The 20,561-nt window shown below is 39.2% G+C and overlaps 1 protein-coding gene across 4 annotated transcripts in view; it reads right to left on the reverse strand.

Annotated features, from left to right (window-relative positions):
• Positions 1-20,561, reverse strand: part of LOC122556631 (protein FAM13B-like) — a 113,846-nt gene that overhangs the window by 61,296 nt on the left and 31,989 nt on the right. For 3 of the 4 annotated variants that reach the window (XM_043703563.2, XM_043703564.2, XM_087995328.1), the window contains exons 4-9: positions 20,321-20,495; positions 14,422-14,560; positions 11,114-11,250; positions 9,595-9,636; positions 4,826-4,991; positions 1,211-1,317 (exon numbers count right to left, since the gene is read on the reverse strand). In XM_043703563.2, the coding sequence (XP_043559498.1) occupies positions 1,211-1,317; positions 4,826-4,991; positions 9,595-9,636; positions 11,114-11,250; positions 14,422-14,560; positions 20,321-20,495 (766 nt within the window). Of the gene's footprint in view, positions 1-1,210; positions 1,318-4,825; positions 4,992-9,594; positions 9,637-11,113; positions 11,251-14,421; positions 14,575-20,320; positions 20,496-20,561 lie in introns of those variants that run through there. The other variant, XM_087995329.1, reaches the window with a different exon arrangement.

The raw sequence follows: 20,561 nt of genomic DNA on the forward strand, positions 1-20,561 counted from the left end.
AAGCTCGCTCAGGCCTATACTGCTGTTCATTCACAGCCACTGGGTCAGAATTCTAGAACTCTTCCCCAACAGCACTATGGTGGCCCTGTACCACTAAGGATTTCAGTAGTTCAGGAACACAACTCTCAACACCTTTCGAGGACAATAATATGATAGCCCAGCCAGAGAAGATAAAGAATGCTGATAGGTTACACTTGCAGCAAAACTGTGGCAGATGGATTTCAATGCAGACGAATAGAAGATCATCCAGTTTGAAAGTGAAAGTTACAACAGTCTGATTTCTAAATTGTGAAAAGCTACATAGTGAGGGTCCAATGAATTAATGATCTGAGTAAACAGATCATGAAAATAAGACAGAACATGTACGGAAAATAATTAAGAGGATAAATGGGCTAGAATACACAAGAATAGAAATTATGCTTTAGTTATGCAAAGCCTGGATATAGCACACCTGGACTACTCTTGAGAAACTACATGGAGCACATAATGAGAAGGACAAACTGGCCTTGGAGGGAGTTCAACACATTGTAAACCTGAGATTAATTGATTACCAAAGGTATTAAAAGTAAGGCAAAGGCAAGTATTTGGAATTAATTCACAGATCAACTGTCCCACTGAAGTTGAAGTGGACTCGAGGGGTTAAACAGACTACTCACATTTCTATATTCATGCATTCTTACACCACTCACGAGTAAAGATTGTTCAATTAAATGGACCTCACATGATAGAACTCAGATAGCCAAACAGTGAAGGATACAAGAAGAGAACCTAGTCTTTACACACTTAAGCAAGATTTCACTCAGAGTACGCCAGAACCCAAAAAAAAGTAGAATCTTTGCAGGATCTTGTGACACAAAGGTAACATCCTTATCTCTTAGTCAGAAGGACCAAAATCAATCCTAACTGCCAGAGGTGTGCCATGATATACCTGACTTTTTTTTTTAAATAAATGAGCAGTAGTAAGTTGACAATTACTCACTGCTTGAACATAACACTCAATTTGATACACAAGTATCATCACAGTATCTCCTATAATTCTGACCCAGGAAAGGTGCACAATAAACCTCAAATTATGAGCTTAAATTGGAGCACAGAGGTCTCATTTTATTTATATTTCCAATGTATTGTAGACAAAAGCATTATTTTGTATTTTTAATTTAAATTTATCTTAAAATACTTCTAAACAGCGCAAAGTTCCACCATAACTTACCTTTCTGTTTTATTGTTATTTTCTTCATCTATAATTGGTTCATTGTCCAAGTTTTCTTCAGGCACATTCAGGAGTGGAACATCGGGGAGAGACAAGTTTTCCACAACCTATAAATGTCCAAATAATAAGTTACCCAAGCCTAACAATAAAATAACTAATGAAGATACAGTTAATGTCCTGAGAGTTCTATGTGTCAGTTTAATGTAGAGAAACCTTGAAGTCATCTAAGCAGTTCCTTAGAAAAGTAAAATACTGCTGGTAGAGAAAGAGATTGCCTGGTGAATAGCTCCAGCAGGTTTTGACCTGTATTTGTCAATTTATATCATTTGAATAAAGGGATATGTAACATGCTAATTGTATTAAAATAGACAGATGTTATTTGCAATTGTATCTGAATTTCAGAATTTTTAAGCCATCAAGAAAAACATGACTAAAGCTTCATTTAGGATTGGTATCTTATCTGTGAAATGTGCAACAATGTTGCTTTGCTGGCTAGTTGAACCAAACTTTTGATTTCAAAAAAGAGTTGTTTTCTTTCATGAAGGTAAAATTGAAATCACTTCAGTATCTTCAACTACCTGATTTGTCAATTAAAAGAAGAATTAAAGATCAATAATTCAGTGCAATTTACGATTCCACGCCACTGACTATCATTGCAAGTTCCCATTTTAATGAGTAACTCTGCATGGATTTTGACCTACCAAATTTTTTTTAAAAATCAGTTTATTGAGTAAATAAACAGTCAATTGTTGCAACTCCACAACCCGATTTATTCTCCATGAATATATGGGATTTGGTTCATGAGCACCTTTTCCTAGATGGTAACCTCTTGAATAAAGCTTGCATTTATACAATGTATTTAACATATGCATAATTCCATGGAAGCACCAGACAAAAGGAAGCAATGCCAAGATGTGACTAATACTTGGCCAAATACATAGGTTTAACCGGGACATTAAAAAGACAAAAGGTGATGCGAGAGGTGGTTTGGAACTAAACAGCTGGACAGCAGAAAGCACACCCCCAGTGGAGTCATAAAATAGGGAAGGGATATAGAAGATGCCTAAAATTGGAAGGTCAGAGATCTAAAGAGTTTTGGACTGGAAAAAAATCACATCATTAGGGAGGCGAGATCGGAGTTTGAACAAGATTGTGAGCAAAGGTAAGGCAGCATGTACAGACATAATGGGTGAATGGATCTTAATTTGAATTAGAATACAAGCAGTATTTTCCCATCAGCTCAGGTTTATTGATAAGATGTGAGGCCAATCAAGATAGCCAACCAGGAGTTGGGATAGTAGAATTTCCCATTCTAACTGTGGTTGCCATCCTACCTAATGTTTGATCGCCCTTCATTTATTCATTTTCCAAATCAATGTTAGAGTCTCCTGCTGCTACATTTTTCTATCTGGTCTTCGGCCTTCCTCCTCTTTCTGGTAGTCCTATCTGCATCATTCACCTTGCCACATTTCCTTTCTGCATGAGAAATAACCAGACTATTTCAACACTGACTCCCAGTCTTCACTGACACTCTGATGTACGATTTCCTGGTTTGTGTCCTTTCTTATGATGTCACGTTCATTTCTGTCACGTTATCCAGTCATTGTTCCTCTCTCCTTGGTGTTGCTCAAGTTATTGTACTATACAGCAAAGCCAGTCTCTGAACTCTGTTTCAGGTTCAGCGATAGTTTTTTAAAATCTCAACACAGCAATTTTAATTACTCCAAGCAGACCTAATCCTTGGTTTAATTTCCATTATTTGCCATCACTTATCCCAGACATTTGAAACTACTTACTTTCTCCAATTCTTCATCTATAATCTTTCCACTTGAACTGTGATCATCTTCCTGAAGGTTCTTGACAGACTAAAGATCCAAACTATGGAACATTAATATTTATGCTTCTGTCCTCCATTACTCTTCTCCCGATATTTAGTCATGTTCTCACTGCCTCCACCACATAACTCAATGTCATCTGCAAACACTGTTGACCATAACTCTGTCATGCTTGTTTAATTAGAACATTCATGTCAATTAGTGGAGGAAGGGGCTCAGTTCTAATCCTTGGTGGAACTCAACTTTGGCTTTGAAAGTTTCACTGTCTCCCTACACTTCTGCTTCTTGTCAGGCACTCCTTGTATATGCCCTTTAATATTTTTAATTCTGTGAGAAGATTTGTAGCTCGGGTGCTCGTTGCTGTGGTTCTGTTCGCCGAGCTGGAAGTTTTTGTTGCAAACGTTTCGTCCCCTGTCTAGGTGACATCCTCAGTGCTTGGGAGCCTCCTGTGAAGCTCTTCTGTGGTGTTTCCTCCAGCATTTATAGTGGCCTGTCCCTGCCGCTTCCGGTTGTCAGTTTCAGCTGTCCGCTGTAGTGGCCGGTATATTGGGTCCAGGTCGATGTGTTTGTTGATGGAGTTTGTGGATGAGTGCCATGCTTCTAGGAATTCCCTGGCTGTTCTTTGTTTGGCTTGCCCTATAATGGTAGTGTTGTCCCAGTCAAATTCATGTTGCTTGTCGTCCGAGTGTGTGGCTACTAGGGATAGCTGGTCATGTTGTTTCGTGGCTAGTTGATGCTCGTGGATGCGGATCGTTAGCTGTCTTCCTGTTTGTCCTATATAGTGTTTTGTGCAGTCCTTGCATGGGATTTTGTACACTACATTAGTTTTGCTCATGCTGGGTATCGGGTCCTTCGTTCTGGTTTTGCATGAGCAATATACCGGCCACTACAGCGGACAGCTGAAACTGACAACCGGAAGCGGCAGGGACAGGCCACTATAAATGCCGGAGGAAACACCACAGAAGCGCTTCACAGGAGGCTCCCAAGCACTGAGGATGTCACCTAGACAGGGGACGAAACGTTTGCAACAAAAACTTCCAGCTCGGAGAACCACAGCAATATTTTTAAATACTTAAGGACTCACACATCCAGAGTTCCTTCCTTGGCTTCTGGTCCTAAGTATTAAAAAGTACAGTTTATGTAAGGAGGCTGCAACAATGTTTCAGGGCTGGACAACATATGGCTCTGCATGTTTGCTAATAACTCCAAGTCGTAACCTTCAGCCACCTTTGATAATCTATTCACTGCCTCTATTTTTTTTCTGTCTCTGCAGTTTTTAAATTGCAGTTCCTTGGAAGATAAAGAACTGCAGATGCTAGAATTCTGAAGCAAAAATAGAAACTGCTGGAGAAGCTCACCAAGTCTAGGAGCATCTGTGGAGGAAAAGCAGAATCAACGTTTCAGATCCAGCTTTGAATAAGGGACACTGACCCTAAACATTGGCTCTGCTTTGTCCCCACAGATGCTGCTAGACTTGCTGAGTTCCTCCATCAATTTCTGCTTTTGTAGAGACAGAAGCCAAGACTTCAGCTTTGTCACAAATTTAATTCCCTTGCCATTGAGCTTGCTTTCCATGGCGAGTGTTTTGAGCTGTGCTCACCCGGAATCTACTTGTTCTGTTTGAGCGTGAGCTTGGTTCTCTGCTCTGTAACGCTGTTTCCACTTCTGTAACATTGCTTGCCTCCTCCTCGGCTCTCTGCAGAAGCTTTCACCAATTTTGCTGCCTCATTTGGAATAGTGCCACAATGAATTCTTCACAGAAAAATGGTATTTTACTCACATTTTCAACATCCTGATGCAAATGAATTTTCAATGCTTCCAATGTACAATTATGAAGTGAAAGCTTCTGATCATTCTCTTCCAAACTATCTGCATGCTGTAAAGCTTCAGAAAGGGCTGATTTATTGACCTCAGAGTTATGATTGTTCTCTTCAGTAAGATTTTCTCTGGAATTTAAAAGAAAGTAATCAGAAAAAAAAACTACAATCCAGCTCAGAAAGCTACACTCTGCTTTTCATATGGTATAATTTTTTCCCCATTGACATCTTAATACTATCACAACTTAAGATGTTAAGACATCTCATACTGATGCAAAATTTAAGTCATTCTTTTCAGGAACCATTAATTTAAGGTTTAATCCAACGCAAGATTAAAGATGGAGAAAAAGATAGCCAAGAAATTGATCACAGTGCTAATCCAACAAATAAAAACCTCAGGACTTGGCTCACAGTTTGTCATTGCACATTTTGTATTGCATGTTTTGGTTATTAGAATTACACTGCTAAAAGCATGTTTTCACGTAAAAAAACTGAAAAGATACAAACACCACTCACCAATAAAAACACCAAGACAATAAAACTGTAATTTTAATTCAAATGGCACACTTTTGAAAAGTAATTAAATTAAACAGTAAAGTGAGACTCGCTGGAATCATCACAAGTATATTTTTAAACAACTCACACATTTGCAAGCGCTTTTTTAAATTAAAAAAGGCATAATAGCTTATACAACTCACTGGAACCATATTTCATAATGTATGCTTCAATCATTTTCATGTTCTGAATTTGAACACTAAGTATGCAGAAAGAGGGTCGAGCGAGAGGGTGAGGGTCGGGCGAGGGCGGAAGGGGATAAGCTTGCAAGGAATATAAAGACTGATGTTAAGAGTTTCTACAGGTATGTGAAAAGGAAGAGATTAATGAAGATAAATATAGATCCCCTGCAGACAGAAACAGGGGAGTGCATATTTGGGAACAAAGAAACCGTTGAGCAACTGAATACATATTTTGGGTTTGTTTCCACTAAAGAAGACAATCAGATACCAGTTATGATGGAGAATGCAAGATTTAGTGAGAGGTAAGAACTGAGGGAGATCATTATTAATTAAGAAAAGTGTTGGGAAAATAGAGAGCCTGATAATCTACATCGTAGTGTACTTAAGGAAGTGGCTCTAGAAATAGTTGCTGCATTGGTGGTCATCTTCCAGGATTCTATTGACTCTGGAAGAGTCCCTACAGATTGGAGGGTAGCTAATGTTACTCCAATATTCAAAAATGGAGAGAGAGAGAAACCAGGGAATTTCAGACCAGTAAGCCTAACTTCAGTTGTGGAAAAAATTCTCAAATCCATTCTCAGGGACATTATAGCGAAGGATTCAGACAGAATCAGAATCAGAGTCAGCACTTATTAATGAGGGGATAATCATGCTTGACAAATCTGTTGGAATTCCAAGATGTAACTAGAGTTTACAAATGGAAGCCAGTGGATGTGGTATATTTGGACTTTCAGAAAAAATTTGACACAGCACCGCTCAAGAGATTTATTGTGCAAGAAGCAAGTGTATTGGGATGGATAGAAAACATGGCTGACAGAGAGGAACCAAAGAGTAGGAATTAATGGGTCCTTTTCAAATTGGCAGGCAGTTAACTAGTGAGATGCCACAGGGATTGGTGTTAGGACCCCAGCTATTCACAATATATATTAGGGAACAAAATGTAACATCTCAAAGTTTGCAGACAATACCAAGGTGGGTGGGAGGATGAACCGTGACGAGGATGCAGAGGTGTTTCAACATGATCTGGACAGGTTGAATGAGTGGGTGTATCAATGGCTGTTGCAGTATAATTTGGATAAATGCATGATTATTCACTTTGGAAGCAAAAGCAAGAAAGCAGATTACTATCTGAATGGCTGTAAATTGAAAGAGGGGAGTATGCAGCAGGACCTGGGTGTCCTTGTACAATAGTCACTGCAAGTATGTATGCAGATGCAGCAAGTGGTAAAGAAACCAAATGGTATGCTCGCCTTCATTGCGAGAGGCTTCATGTACAGGAGCAGGGATGTGTTGTTACAGTTGCACAGGACCTTAGTGAAGCAACACCTAGAATATTGTATGCAGTTTTGGTCTCCTTTTCTGTGGAAGATACTCTTGCTCTCATGGGAGTGCAGCGAAGGTTTACCAGGCTGATCCCAGGGATGGCAGGACTGACGTATGAGGAGAGATTGAATAGGTTAGGATTGTTTTCCGTGGAGTGAGAGGGGTGCTCAAGAGACTTACAACCTTCTAACAGGACTAGAAAGGTAAATGCAGGAAGGATGTTCCCAATGGTAGGTGCATCCAGAACCAGGGGTCACAGTCTGAGGATTCAGGACAGACCATTTAGGGCAGAGATGAGGAAACATTTCTTCACTCAGAGGGGTGGGTCTGTGGAATTCATTGCCATAGGAAATAGTTAATGCCAAAATATTGAATATATTCAAGGGACAGCTAGACATAGGAGTTGGGGCAAATGGGACCAAAGGTTATAGGGAGAAAGCAGGATTAGGCTATTGAGTTGGACATGGCGGAGCCGGCTTAAAAGGCTGAATGGCCTCCTCTTACTCCGATGTTTCTATCTGTATCTTAAACGTGCAGCCCTTTATTCTGAGATTATACCCTCTGGTCCCAGACTCTGCCACCAAAAGAAACCACCTTTCTGCACCTACTCGTCAAGTCCTCAAAAAAGAGTCTTGTAGGTTTGAATAAGGTCACCTCCTATTCTTCTATATTCTCGTCAGTAGACAATCCCTCCACACCGAAACATTGATTTTCCTGCTCCTTGGATGCTGTCTGACCTGCTGTGCTTTTCCAACACCACTCTAACCTAGACTCTGGTTTCCAGCATCTGCAGTCCTCACTTCTGCCTAATCCCTCCACACTTGCTCTCAGCCCAAGACCTTCTCTGGATTGTCTTCAGTATTAGCATATCTGTCCTTAGATATGGGACCAAAACTGTTCATGGTATTCCTGCTGATCTGAATAGTGTGTTACATAGTTTTAGGAAAACCACCCTACTTTTATACTCTATTCACTTTGAATTAAAGGCAACAATCTATTTGCCTTCCCTACTACCCACTGAACCTGGATGTTAGCCTTTTTGTGATTCACACATGCACATAATTCTTTCTCTCGTCATACAAGTCAGACTTCAAGAACATAGGTTAAGCACACCATGACTATTGACAATTGCTTCCTGCCATTTTGAATAATGCTAAATAGAAATACAATGAAATATTTTTACCTTTTTGTAAGCTTCACCTTTTGGCAATTATCCCTAACGATTAAACTGTAATCCAAAGAGTCAACTAAAGAAAGACAGAACTCTTCAGATACTGAAGTTTCACGTTCCATATGCAGCAAGACTCAGATAACATATCGGCTTCAGTTAATAAGTTGCAAATAACATTAATACCTGTAGATTGGGCTTAAAAATATCTTTAAACCTGACTATGAGGGTTGATTGTTAAAGATTAATTGGACATGACAATGAGCATTTGAAGAAAGTGGAAAATTGCTTGGAAAGCTGGCTTAGTAAATATAAAGCCCGTTTTCGTTAGAAGGTATAACCGTCACTTTCTGCGGGAACCATTCTCTTATGCAGTTAACAGAGCCACCAGGAGAGGTTGCTTTCTGCACAACAGAATGTCTGGAGAAGTACTGAAAGTACTACGAAAATGGTAACAACCAGAATAGGACCCGAGCAGTCCATTTCAAATACAAAAAGACCTGGACAATATTCAGGCAAATAAGAGTTAAGAGTAGAAGAACAGCTCTTATTACTTTATTCAGCTTTTCTTCCGATCTGACCTGCTATCCTTAATCTCCTTGATTACCTACTCTTTTCATATCTCTTTTTCTCTCTGGGCCCCATCTCCACCTATCTGCTCACCTCTCTCCTGCCCTTCCTCACCTCGCCTAACTTCACTTTCACCATAAATACAACATTTTCCTAGCTGCTATCAGTTCCGATGAACAGTCACCAGACTCAGAACAGTAACTCTGCTTTCTTCTCGGATGCTGCTAGACCTGCTGATTTCACCAGCAATTTCTTTTTGTGGACTATCTACGAGATGCATTCCAATAACTCACCAAGTCTCTTCTGACAGCACCTTCCAAATCTGTGCCCTCTACCAACTAGAAGGACTAGGGGAACAAATACATGGGAACACCACCAACTGCAAGTTCCCCTCCAGCTAACAAACCACCCAAACTTGGAAATATACTGCCATTCATTTACTGCCACATGGTCAAAATCCTTTAACTCTCTTCCTTACTGCATTGTGGTGCCACTGTACCCTAAAATCAGCAGAGTTTCAAGGAGGTAGCCCATCAATTGGACATGACAATGAGCATTTGAAGAAAGTGGAAAATTGCTTGGAAAGCTGGCATAGTAAATATAAAGCCCGTTTTCGTTAGAAGGTATAACCGTCACTTTCTGCGGGAACCATTCTCTTATGCAGTTAACAGAGCCACCAGGAGAGGTTGCTTTCTGCACAACAGAATGTCTGGAGAAGTACTGAAACTCCTACGAAAATGGTAACAACCAGAATAGGACCTGAGCAGTCCATTTCACATTAGGTTACAATTAGGGATAGAAAATTATTCATCACGAGAGATAAAAATCTTGACAATAAAAATAATTTTGCTACAATTACGGATGTCTATATCCCACAGAACAAGTCACATTGCAGTTTAACTGTTTAGGGTAATGAAATTAAGTCAGCACTTACTCAACAGATATAGTCAATTGGTCGATAGAGGAGCCATGAGCACTACAATACAAAAAGAAAAATAGTATGCATTTATTTTAAGTTGCAATTTTCAAGTCTAAAACAGTGAGGATGTGCTGGCAGCATTCAAGTTTCAAATTATTAAGATTAAAGGTTTAGTTCTGTACCGCAAAACCATTACCAATCATAGAATTGGCATCAGAAGCTTGACTAAAGTAATATAGAATAACAAAGTGAGAATAACAAAGTGAGAACAAACATGTTTTCAGCTCGTGCTTTTAGCAACTTCAGGACATGCAGAAGTTCTTTACAGCTCGTAATGTTTTCTCTAATGTAGAAAATCTGTAGTCAATATCAAGACAACAAAGCCCCAATAATAGGAACTGAAAATATTGATTGAGAAATAAATGTTAACAAGTGGAATTAATTTACTGTTTTGAATAGTACCATGAGATATTTTGCCCTCATTTGAAAAGGATGGCAGGACTTAACTTTATGTTTCTATCCCCTCCCCATTCCTGTACTTGTCCAATGCAACAGTGGAATTTGAGCCTAAATTGGATGATCAATTCAAGGCCTTAAAGTTTCTAACTATAAAATGATTTGCACAAGAGTTGATATATTTAAATTTCTTTTGCAAATCTGGAAGACCCAGAATATCAATTACTAACAGGTCCATTTTTGGTTGAGAATATATTCTCCTGGTGAACAAACACATTGTGAACTACCTGCCTAAACACACATCCCAAATCTTTAGTGGTGAGCTGTGTACCTAAAATATTTCCTGTTCTCTAAGTTGGATCGCCTTTAACAAGTATTAGCGGTAAAAACATAACTACTTCACTAACGGGAGTATTGTGCACATCTCCTATAACCATTTAATTCAAGTTCCATTAAAAGACACAGTATTGAAAAATCAAAGTCACAACTACTGAAAATAAATCTAAATGAAGCTTCTGATGTATCATTACTTCTGCCAGGGCTTTTGATACAACTCATTGTGGCACATTTCCTTAATAAAAGTTAAAAGATTCCACTTCAGAAGATGATGCTCCAGTACCTGGGGTTCTATACTAATTAAGAAAATAGGGGTGAGGTTGGTGGAGGGGGCTGAGGTCGGCTTGGGGGTGGGGTGGCATGTTAGACCCCATGGAGCAGGCGTGGCTGCAGTTGCATGGGGAGGCAAAACAGCAAAGAGTCTTAGTAAAATACAGCAGTCCCCTTTAACAGGTCAACAGTCCACAATGTTGAGACTGCATTTTGAGTGACTGGTTCTCCTATTGCCCATTAAAAATCAGAGTAAAGGCAGAGAAAGATCCTAATTAGAGATCAATTGCCTTCTTAAGGGCCTCAATTGGACAATTCCCAAGTGCCTCACTTTGTACTCAAAACAGCAATGGAGCCAGCTAAGTGCAGTGATGGCACCTATGGGAAAGCAAAGTATAGAGACACAGTTTAGTGGATGATATTGTTACAAATATTTACCAACTGTTCAACTGTCAAATTTTTAATGCCTCACCTTGCTGACAAAACAATGTCAGATTCATTTGTATTCTTCATTATTGTCAAGTGTTCAGCATTCATCAATATCCTCTCAGATTTTTCAGGAAGTGCAGTTTGTTCTATTTTATCACCTTCTTCACATGATTCTGTAACCTGAAATCAGATGCATTAACATTGAAAAAGTGATCCAGAGCCTATTCTTTTGCTGAAACAAAATTAAAGTTACCAAAAACATCCAATGTTCAATAGAAGAAATAGATAGAAAAAACAGCTATCCAACAATTGATTTGGTAATTAGCATTTTGCTTCACGTTAATGGTAGATTTGATGTTTGAGACCTCACATTCAAGTCTCATGCATCCAACTAAGCCGGCAACCCATAGTCAATAAGTTACAAAGGCTTACAAAGGTGATAACAGAAAAGCAACGCTGTTTATAAGTCAATGTCAAGCAAATGAGTTTTGATTCAGCACATGATTTGGAATGAACTGCAAAAACAAGGGAAAGGTAAGCTTATGCTGAGTTTAGCATCCACTACTTGCTCCCAGTAAATCTTACAATTTTGCATAGTGATCTAATCTAAAATAAATGCTGACCAGTGTTTTAACAAAAGGCACGAGACAATGAGAGGTGACCAAAAGCTGTCAAAAATGTAGGTGAGGTGGTCTACTTTCTTAGAAAAAGGAAAGGATTGGAGAGTTAAAACAAAAACTTGGAGAATTAGGTTCTAAAGAGAGAGGGATCTGGATGGCTAGAAGTATTGCTAATGCTGGGCAAAGCATTGATACTGATATAATTCACAAAAGGACAGTTAACAGAAGAAATGCAAGGCTGCATAAAATGTAGAGGTCGGGTAGGGTGTGCCTATGGTTCATCTTATGGAAAAGAATTTTGAATTTAATGCAGTAGAGATAGGCAGCCGGTGCAAGTCTGTGGCTGACAGAATTTTGGCAGATGAAAGCACAGCAAGACTTAAAGCAGTCACGTATACAAATAAATGAATCTAAGTAGGTTAACGATAGAATGAGCTGAGTTGGGCTGGATGTGCACAATGCTGATAAGAGTAGAATAAGCAGGTATATGGAATTAGGCTTTTCAGGATTTGATTCAAACCATGATAATGGACATGAAGGAATCACTAGCAGACTGCAGAGTTTTGTGGCAGGTACTAAAACAACAACTCTAACCTTCCCAAAATTGAACCAGAGAAAGCTTTGACTTATCTGACAGCAAGGAGGTTTTTGATGAATCAACAACTTGTAAGTGCACCACTCCTTCCCATCTTTCAACATTTTTTGCTTTGAATGTACACTAAATTTCTTTTTTCCTCCATTACAGACCAATGTTCATCTCTCCATCACTTCAAGTCATAGATTCAGCTGTACAGATTGGAAACAGCCCCTTCAGTCCTATTTGTCCATGCCAACCAGATATCCTAGGAGAAAGCGAGAACTACAGATGCTGGAGATCAGAGCTGAAAAATGTATTGCTGGAAAAGCGCAGCAGGTCAGGCTGAATGCAGATTTCTCCAGCTTCCTCATTTCCCCTCCCCCCACCTTATCTCAGTCCCAACCCTCAGACTCGGCACCGCCTTCTTGACCTGCAATCTTCTTCCCGATCTCTCCGCCCCCACCCCCTCTCCAGCCTATCACCCTCACCTTAACCTCCTTCCACCTATCGCATTCCCAACGCCCCTCCCCCAAGTCCCTCCTCCCTACCTTTTATCTTAGCCTGCTTGGCACACCCTCCTCATTCCTGAAGGGCTTGTGCCCGAAACGTCGATTCTCCTGCTCCTTGGATGCTGCCTGACCTGCTGTGCTTTTCCAGCAACACATATTTCAACCAGATATCCTAACCTAATCTAGTCCGATTTGGCCCATGTCTCCCTAAACCCTTTTAATTCATATACCCATCCAGATGCCTCTTCAATGTTGTAATTGTACCAGTCTCCACCACTTCTTCTAGCTGCTCATTCCATAAACACACCACCCTCTGCATGCAAAAGTTGCCCCTCAGATCCCTTTTAAATCTTTTCCCTCTCACCCCAAACCTATGCCCTCTAGTTTTGGACTGCCCGACCCCAGGCAAAAGATCTTGTCTATTCACCCTATCCATGCCCCTCATGCTTTTATGAACTTCTATAAAGGTCAGCTCTCAGCCTCCCTTGCTCCAGGGAAAATAGCCCCAGCCTATTCAGCATTTCCCTATAGCTTAATCATTCCAATCCCAACAACATCCTTGTAAACCTTTTCTGAACCCTTTCAAGTATCACAACATCCTTCCTATAACAGGGAGACCAGAATTGCACGCAGTATTCCAAACGTGGTCTAACCTATGTCCTATGCAGCCACAACATGACCTCCCAACTCCTATACTCAGTTTCTTACTTTCCTCCTCCCAGTATGCCAAACCCCATTCTGCGCAATCCACTACTTTTGGATATTTTCTAAATTAACCTGTCAGACACGTTATTACACACCTTTAAAGCAGGTGAGACTTGAAAGCATGGCCCACAAATGGGGACATTGCTGCACCGCAAGAGCCCTGAATCCACTAATCTTGATATCATGCTTCTCAGGCTCAGCAGCTGAGTTGCCACAGCATTGTGGACAGAATTTATTTTCCTTCCCAGCTGTGCATAAGTTGAGGTGGTTGTATTAGGAACCAAAAGACTGAACTGGAACAGACCTATCGCCTACTCTGCTTCGCAGCAAGTTTTACAAGATTGATCTTTTGAAATGGTTCCTAAAGGGCAGAATTTAAGACCTGTTCTACTTATAAGAATACATATGGTCAGGTTACTGGCACTAAGAAGTATTGTTTTTATTTTTAAATTGGAAAAACAAAATTTCAGCTTTTACAGGCAATAATTGTATACATGTGCGCATTGACTTTTAAACTTTAAAATTTAGATTTCAGTAATTCCACAATTAGACAAAACAAATAATAAATAGCAGAGATAAGTCACATGGTCTTTCAAGTTTTTTTTGCCATTCATTAAGATCATGGTTGAACAAAGTGTGCTCACAGCTCCTACCTGCCCCTACCCAGCCCCTCACCAGAACCCTCAACACACCTGTTGATCAAAATACTGTCAAATTCAGCCTTGAGTATATTTAATGATCTAGTTTGCACTAGCTTCTGGAGAAAAGAATTCCAACATCCAACAACCCTCAAAAGAAAAATTCCTCCATATCTTAGTCTTATTTTCAACTGTCCCCAAATTCTAGACCTGCCCACACGAGGAAATATTTCCCCAATACATACCCTGGTCAAGAAAGATTAATTTATTTGAAATCGAATTTATGTAACAAACTGATTTACCTCAACACAAAATGAATTTGAAATATTTGTGGGCAGAAACTCTTCGGTACCAAAGAAATCACTGTAATTTTCCAGGAGTTCAGACATTATATTGCTAGCTGTTTCTTGTTCTTTCATATCTTCCACATCTGTGCAAATACTGTAAAACAAATACTTAACAAAGTTTATTAAATCATAAACATGAAACATATGTACAGCTAATGCAATGCTCAGTAGTGAAAACATTTTCTTTTTCAGCATGATGATTTATCTTCTACTTAAAAATGAAACATAAATTTAGGAGTTCCATAATTATTTTCACAATATTTTATTCAAACAAAATCAGAAAATAAATTCCCCCTTTAAGTATTCAACAAACTAAATTACAAAATGAAGTTTTGCAAAAGCATATACATAACAGCACAAAGTATTGTGGCCCATTCTGGTACTAATGGCATTGGCAGAAAGAGAGATCCTGCAAAAAGAGTTCAGGGAGTTAGGTAGAAAGTTGAAAAACAGGATCTGTAGAGTTATAATATTGGGAATATTTCCTGTGCCATGTACCAGAGTGTCTGCCTATTCCTAGTCTCTAAATTAAGTACATAGCTAAAGAGCTAGTGTAGGAAGGATGGCTTCAGGTATGTGGATCAATGGGATGTCTTTCACGGCAGATGGGACTTGTACAAGGACAAGTTTCAAACTGGAGGGGCACAAATATTCTGGCAGAGAGGTTTACGAGTGCCATTCAGGCGGGTTTAAACTAGTATGACAGGGGAGCAGGAACCAGAGCAGTCATTCAGCAAATAAAATGACTGAAGAGGAAGGCCGGTGAGGCTAAGAGGAAGAGCAGATACCCAGCAAGACTGGCAATCTGAAGTCTATTTGTTTTATGAGAGGAGTAGGAGAGGTAAGGCAAATGAACTTAAAAGTTTGGATTAATACATAATAACTATGATGTCGTAGCTACTATGGACACTTGGTTGAGAGAAGGACAAGACTGGCAGCTTAACACTTAAATTTAAAGGTTCCAGGCAAGACAGAGAAGGATGTAAAAGAGGTGGAGGAGCTGTGTTACTGATTGAGAATAATCAAAAGTGGACTGAGGGAGGACACTTTGGCGGGCTTGTTTGAGGCGAAATGGGTCGAGGTCTAGCTGGTAAGGGTGCAATTACTTCATATAGTCTGTACTACAGGCTTCCCAACGGCCATGTGGATGGATTATGAATAATGTGAACACAAGGGTGTATGCGTGTGTTGTTGGACATGCAGGAATTTCTTCGGTATTTCCAGGACATTTTTTACAAATGCTACGTACATGGTCCAACTAGGGAAGGGGCCACACTAGACTCAGCATTGATCCAATTTTCAGTGGGGAGTATTTCGAGAACAATGACCATAATTCTGTAAGTTTTAAGTTCAAGTTCCTTATGCATAAGGCTAACAGTAGTCCTGGGGTGAAACTATTAAATTGGGGTACGGCTAACTATGACAACGTGGAGGCATCTGTTTGAGGGTAAATCCACATCTGGCATGGGGGAATCTCTTCAGGGTGATTGATTAGAGTTCAGGACGAGCATGTCCTTGTGAAAATGATGGTTAAGGATGGTAAGATGTGGGAACCTTGGATTACAAGAATAATTGAAAGCTTATTGAAAAAAGAAATAGGAGACATTCACAAGGTTTAGACAGGCCTCAAAGATTACAAAGATAGCAGAAAAGAACTCATAAGGAACTAGCAGGGCTAAAAAAGGCCCACGAAAGGATTTTGGCAAAAAGGATTATGGAAAATTCCAAGTATTATACATATACAAAGAAGCAAGAGGGTAGCTAGGGAAAGGGGAGATCCATTCAAGGATGAAGGAGGGAATGTTTCTAGGAGTTGGAGGAAGTAAGTGAGGTCCTCAACGAATACTTTGTGTTGGTATTCATGGTGGATGGCGAGTCTCAGGACAGGTATGTTGATATTCTGGGGTATGTGAACAAAAAATAAAGCGGTGGTGTTGGTAGTTTTAAAAAGCATTAGGATAGTCAAGGCACCAAGACCTGGATGAATCAATCCCAGATGCTGAGGGAGGCAGGTGAGGACTATTTTCTTTTTTTTGGGGGTGGGGAGGTCTTCTAAGAAATAGTTGTATTCTCTTTAGCCACTGAAGAGATCCGTACACTGAAGAATAGCTAACGTTGTTCTTTTAGAAGAACAGCAACATGAATTACAGGCTGGTGAGCCTTACGTCAGTGTCACAGAAACTATTGGAGAAGATTCTTCGGGATAGGATTTATTCACATTTGTAAAATAAGGACTTATCAGCGATAGGAAGCATGCCTTTGTGTGGGGATGATCACGTCTCTCAAACTTAGTAGAGTTTTTTAAGGAAGTAATAAAAGATGATGAATGTTATCCATGTGGACTTTAACAAGACCTTTGACAAGGTCCCTCACGGCAGGCTGATACAAAGTGTCAACTGGTAAGATGGATACAGACTGGCTTTGGTATTGAAGACAGCAGCAACGAAAGTGTGTTTTTCTGACTGGAGATCTATGACCAGTGGTGTTCCCCAGGGATCAGTGCTAGGACCCTTGTTGTTTGTAATATTATATAAATGATTTGGAAGAGAATGTAGATGGCCTGATTAGTAAGTTTGTGTACAGCACTGTGACAATACCATGCCTGTAAGAGATATGTTCTGTCTTGTTTCTCTTGCAGAGGGGTGTTGTCACAGTGGTTCCAAAATATCTCCTTCAGACATGCAGCCAGTAAACATCTGAGTTCTCCGAGTGTGTGTGTGTTTTTTTTAAAAGTATGGCAAAAGAATCATGAGTGGGCAGAATCACAAAGACCCAAAAGGACTTTTAGTTTGCTTTCAGTTATTTGGTAGGTTTTGCTGGCTGCTGGAGCTGAAAGTTCAATTTAGCTGCTGCAAATATGAAGTCTGAAAGAGAGAGAGAGGCTTCTTTTTAAAGATTAAAAGGGCAGATTGTTTCTTTTGGTTTTCTTTCTACTGGACTGGAGAGAGACAGCATGTGAAAATAAGAAACTGTTGCTGAATTGGCCAGGCCAAAGTTGTGTTTATGGAATGCTGCCTATATTGGAACAGTTGATGATTAATGGTTAAATAATACATTATCTTGTTAAGCATTTCAATTGAGTAAAGTTATGTCAATTCCTCTTTCTGTAGTATTTTAATTGTGCTGCAAGAATAAAGTGTGTTTTAATTAAAGCTTAGTGGTCAACCAACTGAATCATCTTTGGAATACAGTGCCACACACATTTGAAATAATATAAAAGTTAGGACCCAGGCTCTGTCTATGCCTTTGGTGTGTGTGTGTGTGTGTGTGTGTGTGTGTGTGTGTGTGTGTGTGTGTGTGTGTGTGTGTGTGTGTGTGTGTGTGTGTGTGTGTGTGTGGTGGGGTGTTCTGGTCTGGTCAATTAGAAAGATTGGGGGAGCTGTGGATAGCAAAGAGCATTGCCAGAGGATACAGCAGGATATAGGAAGGCTGCAGACTTGGGCAAAGGAATAGCAGATGGAGCTTAATCTGGACAAATACAAAGTGATGTACCTTGGAGATCTAATGCAGAAGGGAAGTACACAGTAAGTGACAGAACCATTAACAGCATTAACTTAGTAATCTAGGTGGAAAGACTCACAGTTCCCTAAAAGTAGCAACACCAATTGGATTAAACATGGTCAAGAAGATATATGCCATACTTGTCTTCAAATTGGCAAGTCATGTTCCAACTGTTAGTTAGGCCACATTTGGAATATTGTGTACAGTTCTGGTTGCCACACTACCAGAAGAATGTGGAGGCTTCAGAGAGAGCACAGAAACTGTTTACCAGGATGTTGCCTGGTTTGGAAGGTATTAGTTGTAAGGATAGATTGGACAAACTTGGTTTGTTTTCACGTGAACATCACAAGTTGAAGGGGTACCTGATAGAAGTTTTCAAATTTGAGAGGCTTGGATAGAACAGACAGTGGAGTTTTCTTTACAAGCTAAAAATGTCAACTAGGAGGGTATATAGATTTAAGGTAAAAGAGAGGTGAAAGTTTTTTTAAAAATACAGAGGGTATTAAATGCCTGCATTGTGCTGCCAGAGGCGGTAGTGGAAGTGGATACAATTGCAACATTTAAGATGCATCTTGACAGATATGAACAAGCAGGAATGGAGGGATATAGACTGGAAAGGGGCAAAATGTTTTAAGTTTAAAAAGGCACCATGTTGGCATGGTCTTGGTGGGCCAAAAGGGCCTGTCCTTTGCTCTTATTGACAAACATTCACCGCCTTCACCAACAATATTCACTAGCAGTGGTGTGTACCATGTACAAGATGCACTACAGTAACTCACCAAGGCTCCTTAGACAGAATCTTTCAAACCCACGATCACCATCATCTCGAAGGACAAGGGCAGCTGATAAGCGGGAACAACCACCATCTGCAAAGCTCCCATCCAAGTCACTCATCACCCTGACTCAGGAGCCTTCGTTATTGCTGGGTGAAAATCCCAAAAATCCCTCCCTAACAGCACTGTGGATTACTGACACCAAATGGTCTGCAGTTCGAGAAGGCATCACATCATCATTTTCTCTAGTCATTAAATCTCTCAGTCATTAAAGCTGGTCCAACCATCCAAACCCACCCCTCATGAAACAGAATAAATTAGAGAGATAGTGGTTAAGTGGTTAAGCTGGAACTGAACATTCAAGGTAACTCTACTTACTATCCTTTTGAAATATCTTGAAAGTGATGGGATAGTTCGGTTTAATAAATGAATTCAGCATTTTAGTGAGAAATAATCTTGGCCAAGTAGAACAACACATAGAATCGGTCTCAATCAAATCAAGAAGTCATATGGAAAAGGTCATACTGAAAGTAATTTATAATTCTCCTTATAGCAGCTACATTGTAAGGCAAATTAAAACTCCAGTAGTAATGGAGACTTGTAAGACAAAGGAACTGCAGTAATTGTGGAAGATTTTAAATCTTAACATGGATTGGACTAATCATATTAAAGGAGAAGGCCACAGAACGCATTCAGGACAATACAATCTGTAATTAACAGGAAGCAAGGGTTAACAATCTCATAGCAAAGAATCCTTCAGGGAAAAGTAATTATAACATTAATATAGTTCTGTTGAGGACAAGAAAACCAATTTCTTCATCTTAAATAAATTGCCAATGATAAAAAGTTAAAATTGGACTTGGAAAACAGACTAAAAATTAAGCAAGAGCAGATGTTGAAAGGGAGGCATTTCAGGAGAAGAGTTTCTTAACAAAAAAAAATCATATTGTAAGCAGAGCATCACTCCAACTAGTATTTATACAACACCATGAAGAATGTAAATAGTCCAAATTTCAAATGTTAAACGACTGCCTTCTAATCTAACTTTGGAAGAAATTAATATTTAACCCAACACAGAGTTATTAGGTTAAATTAGGTATCTGGCTTTCAAGATAGACATATTTTATGATAAAAATCAGAACAGTGACTAACGTTAAGTCCCATTAAAAAGTATTTTTCAAATACAGATAAAACACAGACACCCAAAATTTTTGAGTTTCTAATCAGTGGCATTGTCAGATTTTAATAAAAGAATTTTGTGAAATCTTAAGTCCATATCTAAAGAACAAAATGTATTTAAATAAAGCATAAAGTAGTCAATATTTATTTAGTAAATGCAGTGAAAATATATTAATTAGATGCACCAATGTATAAATGTTTAATACATTGACATGGTTTCTGTTGATATTAGACAAACAAAACAAAGTCAGATGTGAAACTTCTTTTTGTTGAAAAAGACATATTTTGAACATGAACACTAAGATGCTGAGGTAACAAACAAAAAAACTTTCAAAAATATTCAAGATGTGGTCACAAATTTTAAATATACAGTCTAAAATGTAAAATACTTCAACACTTACTGGAAAACATCCAGGTCAAATACAGCAGCAAGATTCCTTGAAGTCCACTTCTCTTCCTTTTGTAATGCTACCTTGACCAGGTATTGACACAGAAACTTCAGGAGATTATAGTTAACTGCTGGAAGCTCATCTAAGAAGCATTTCAACTTCCTTCCAAGTTCATCTTCAATATTACCTAGAAAATAAAACTTTTAATTTAATATATTTTATTTATTTAAAAAAAAATATTCTGAGAAGTCAG

This window comes from Chiloscyllium plagiosum, unplaced genomic scaffold (assembly GCF_037043375.1).
Source record: "Chiloscyllium plagiosum isolate Xiang-an unplaced genomic scaffold, Cpla_swu_hap1 HiC_scaffold_16, whole genome shotgun sequence".
Taxonomy (NCBI): Eukaryota; Metazoa; Chordata; class Chondrichthyes; order Orectolobiformes; family Hemiscylliidae; genus Chiloscyllium; species Chiloscyllium plagiosum.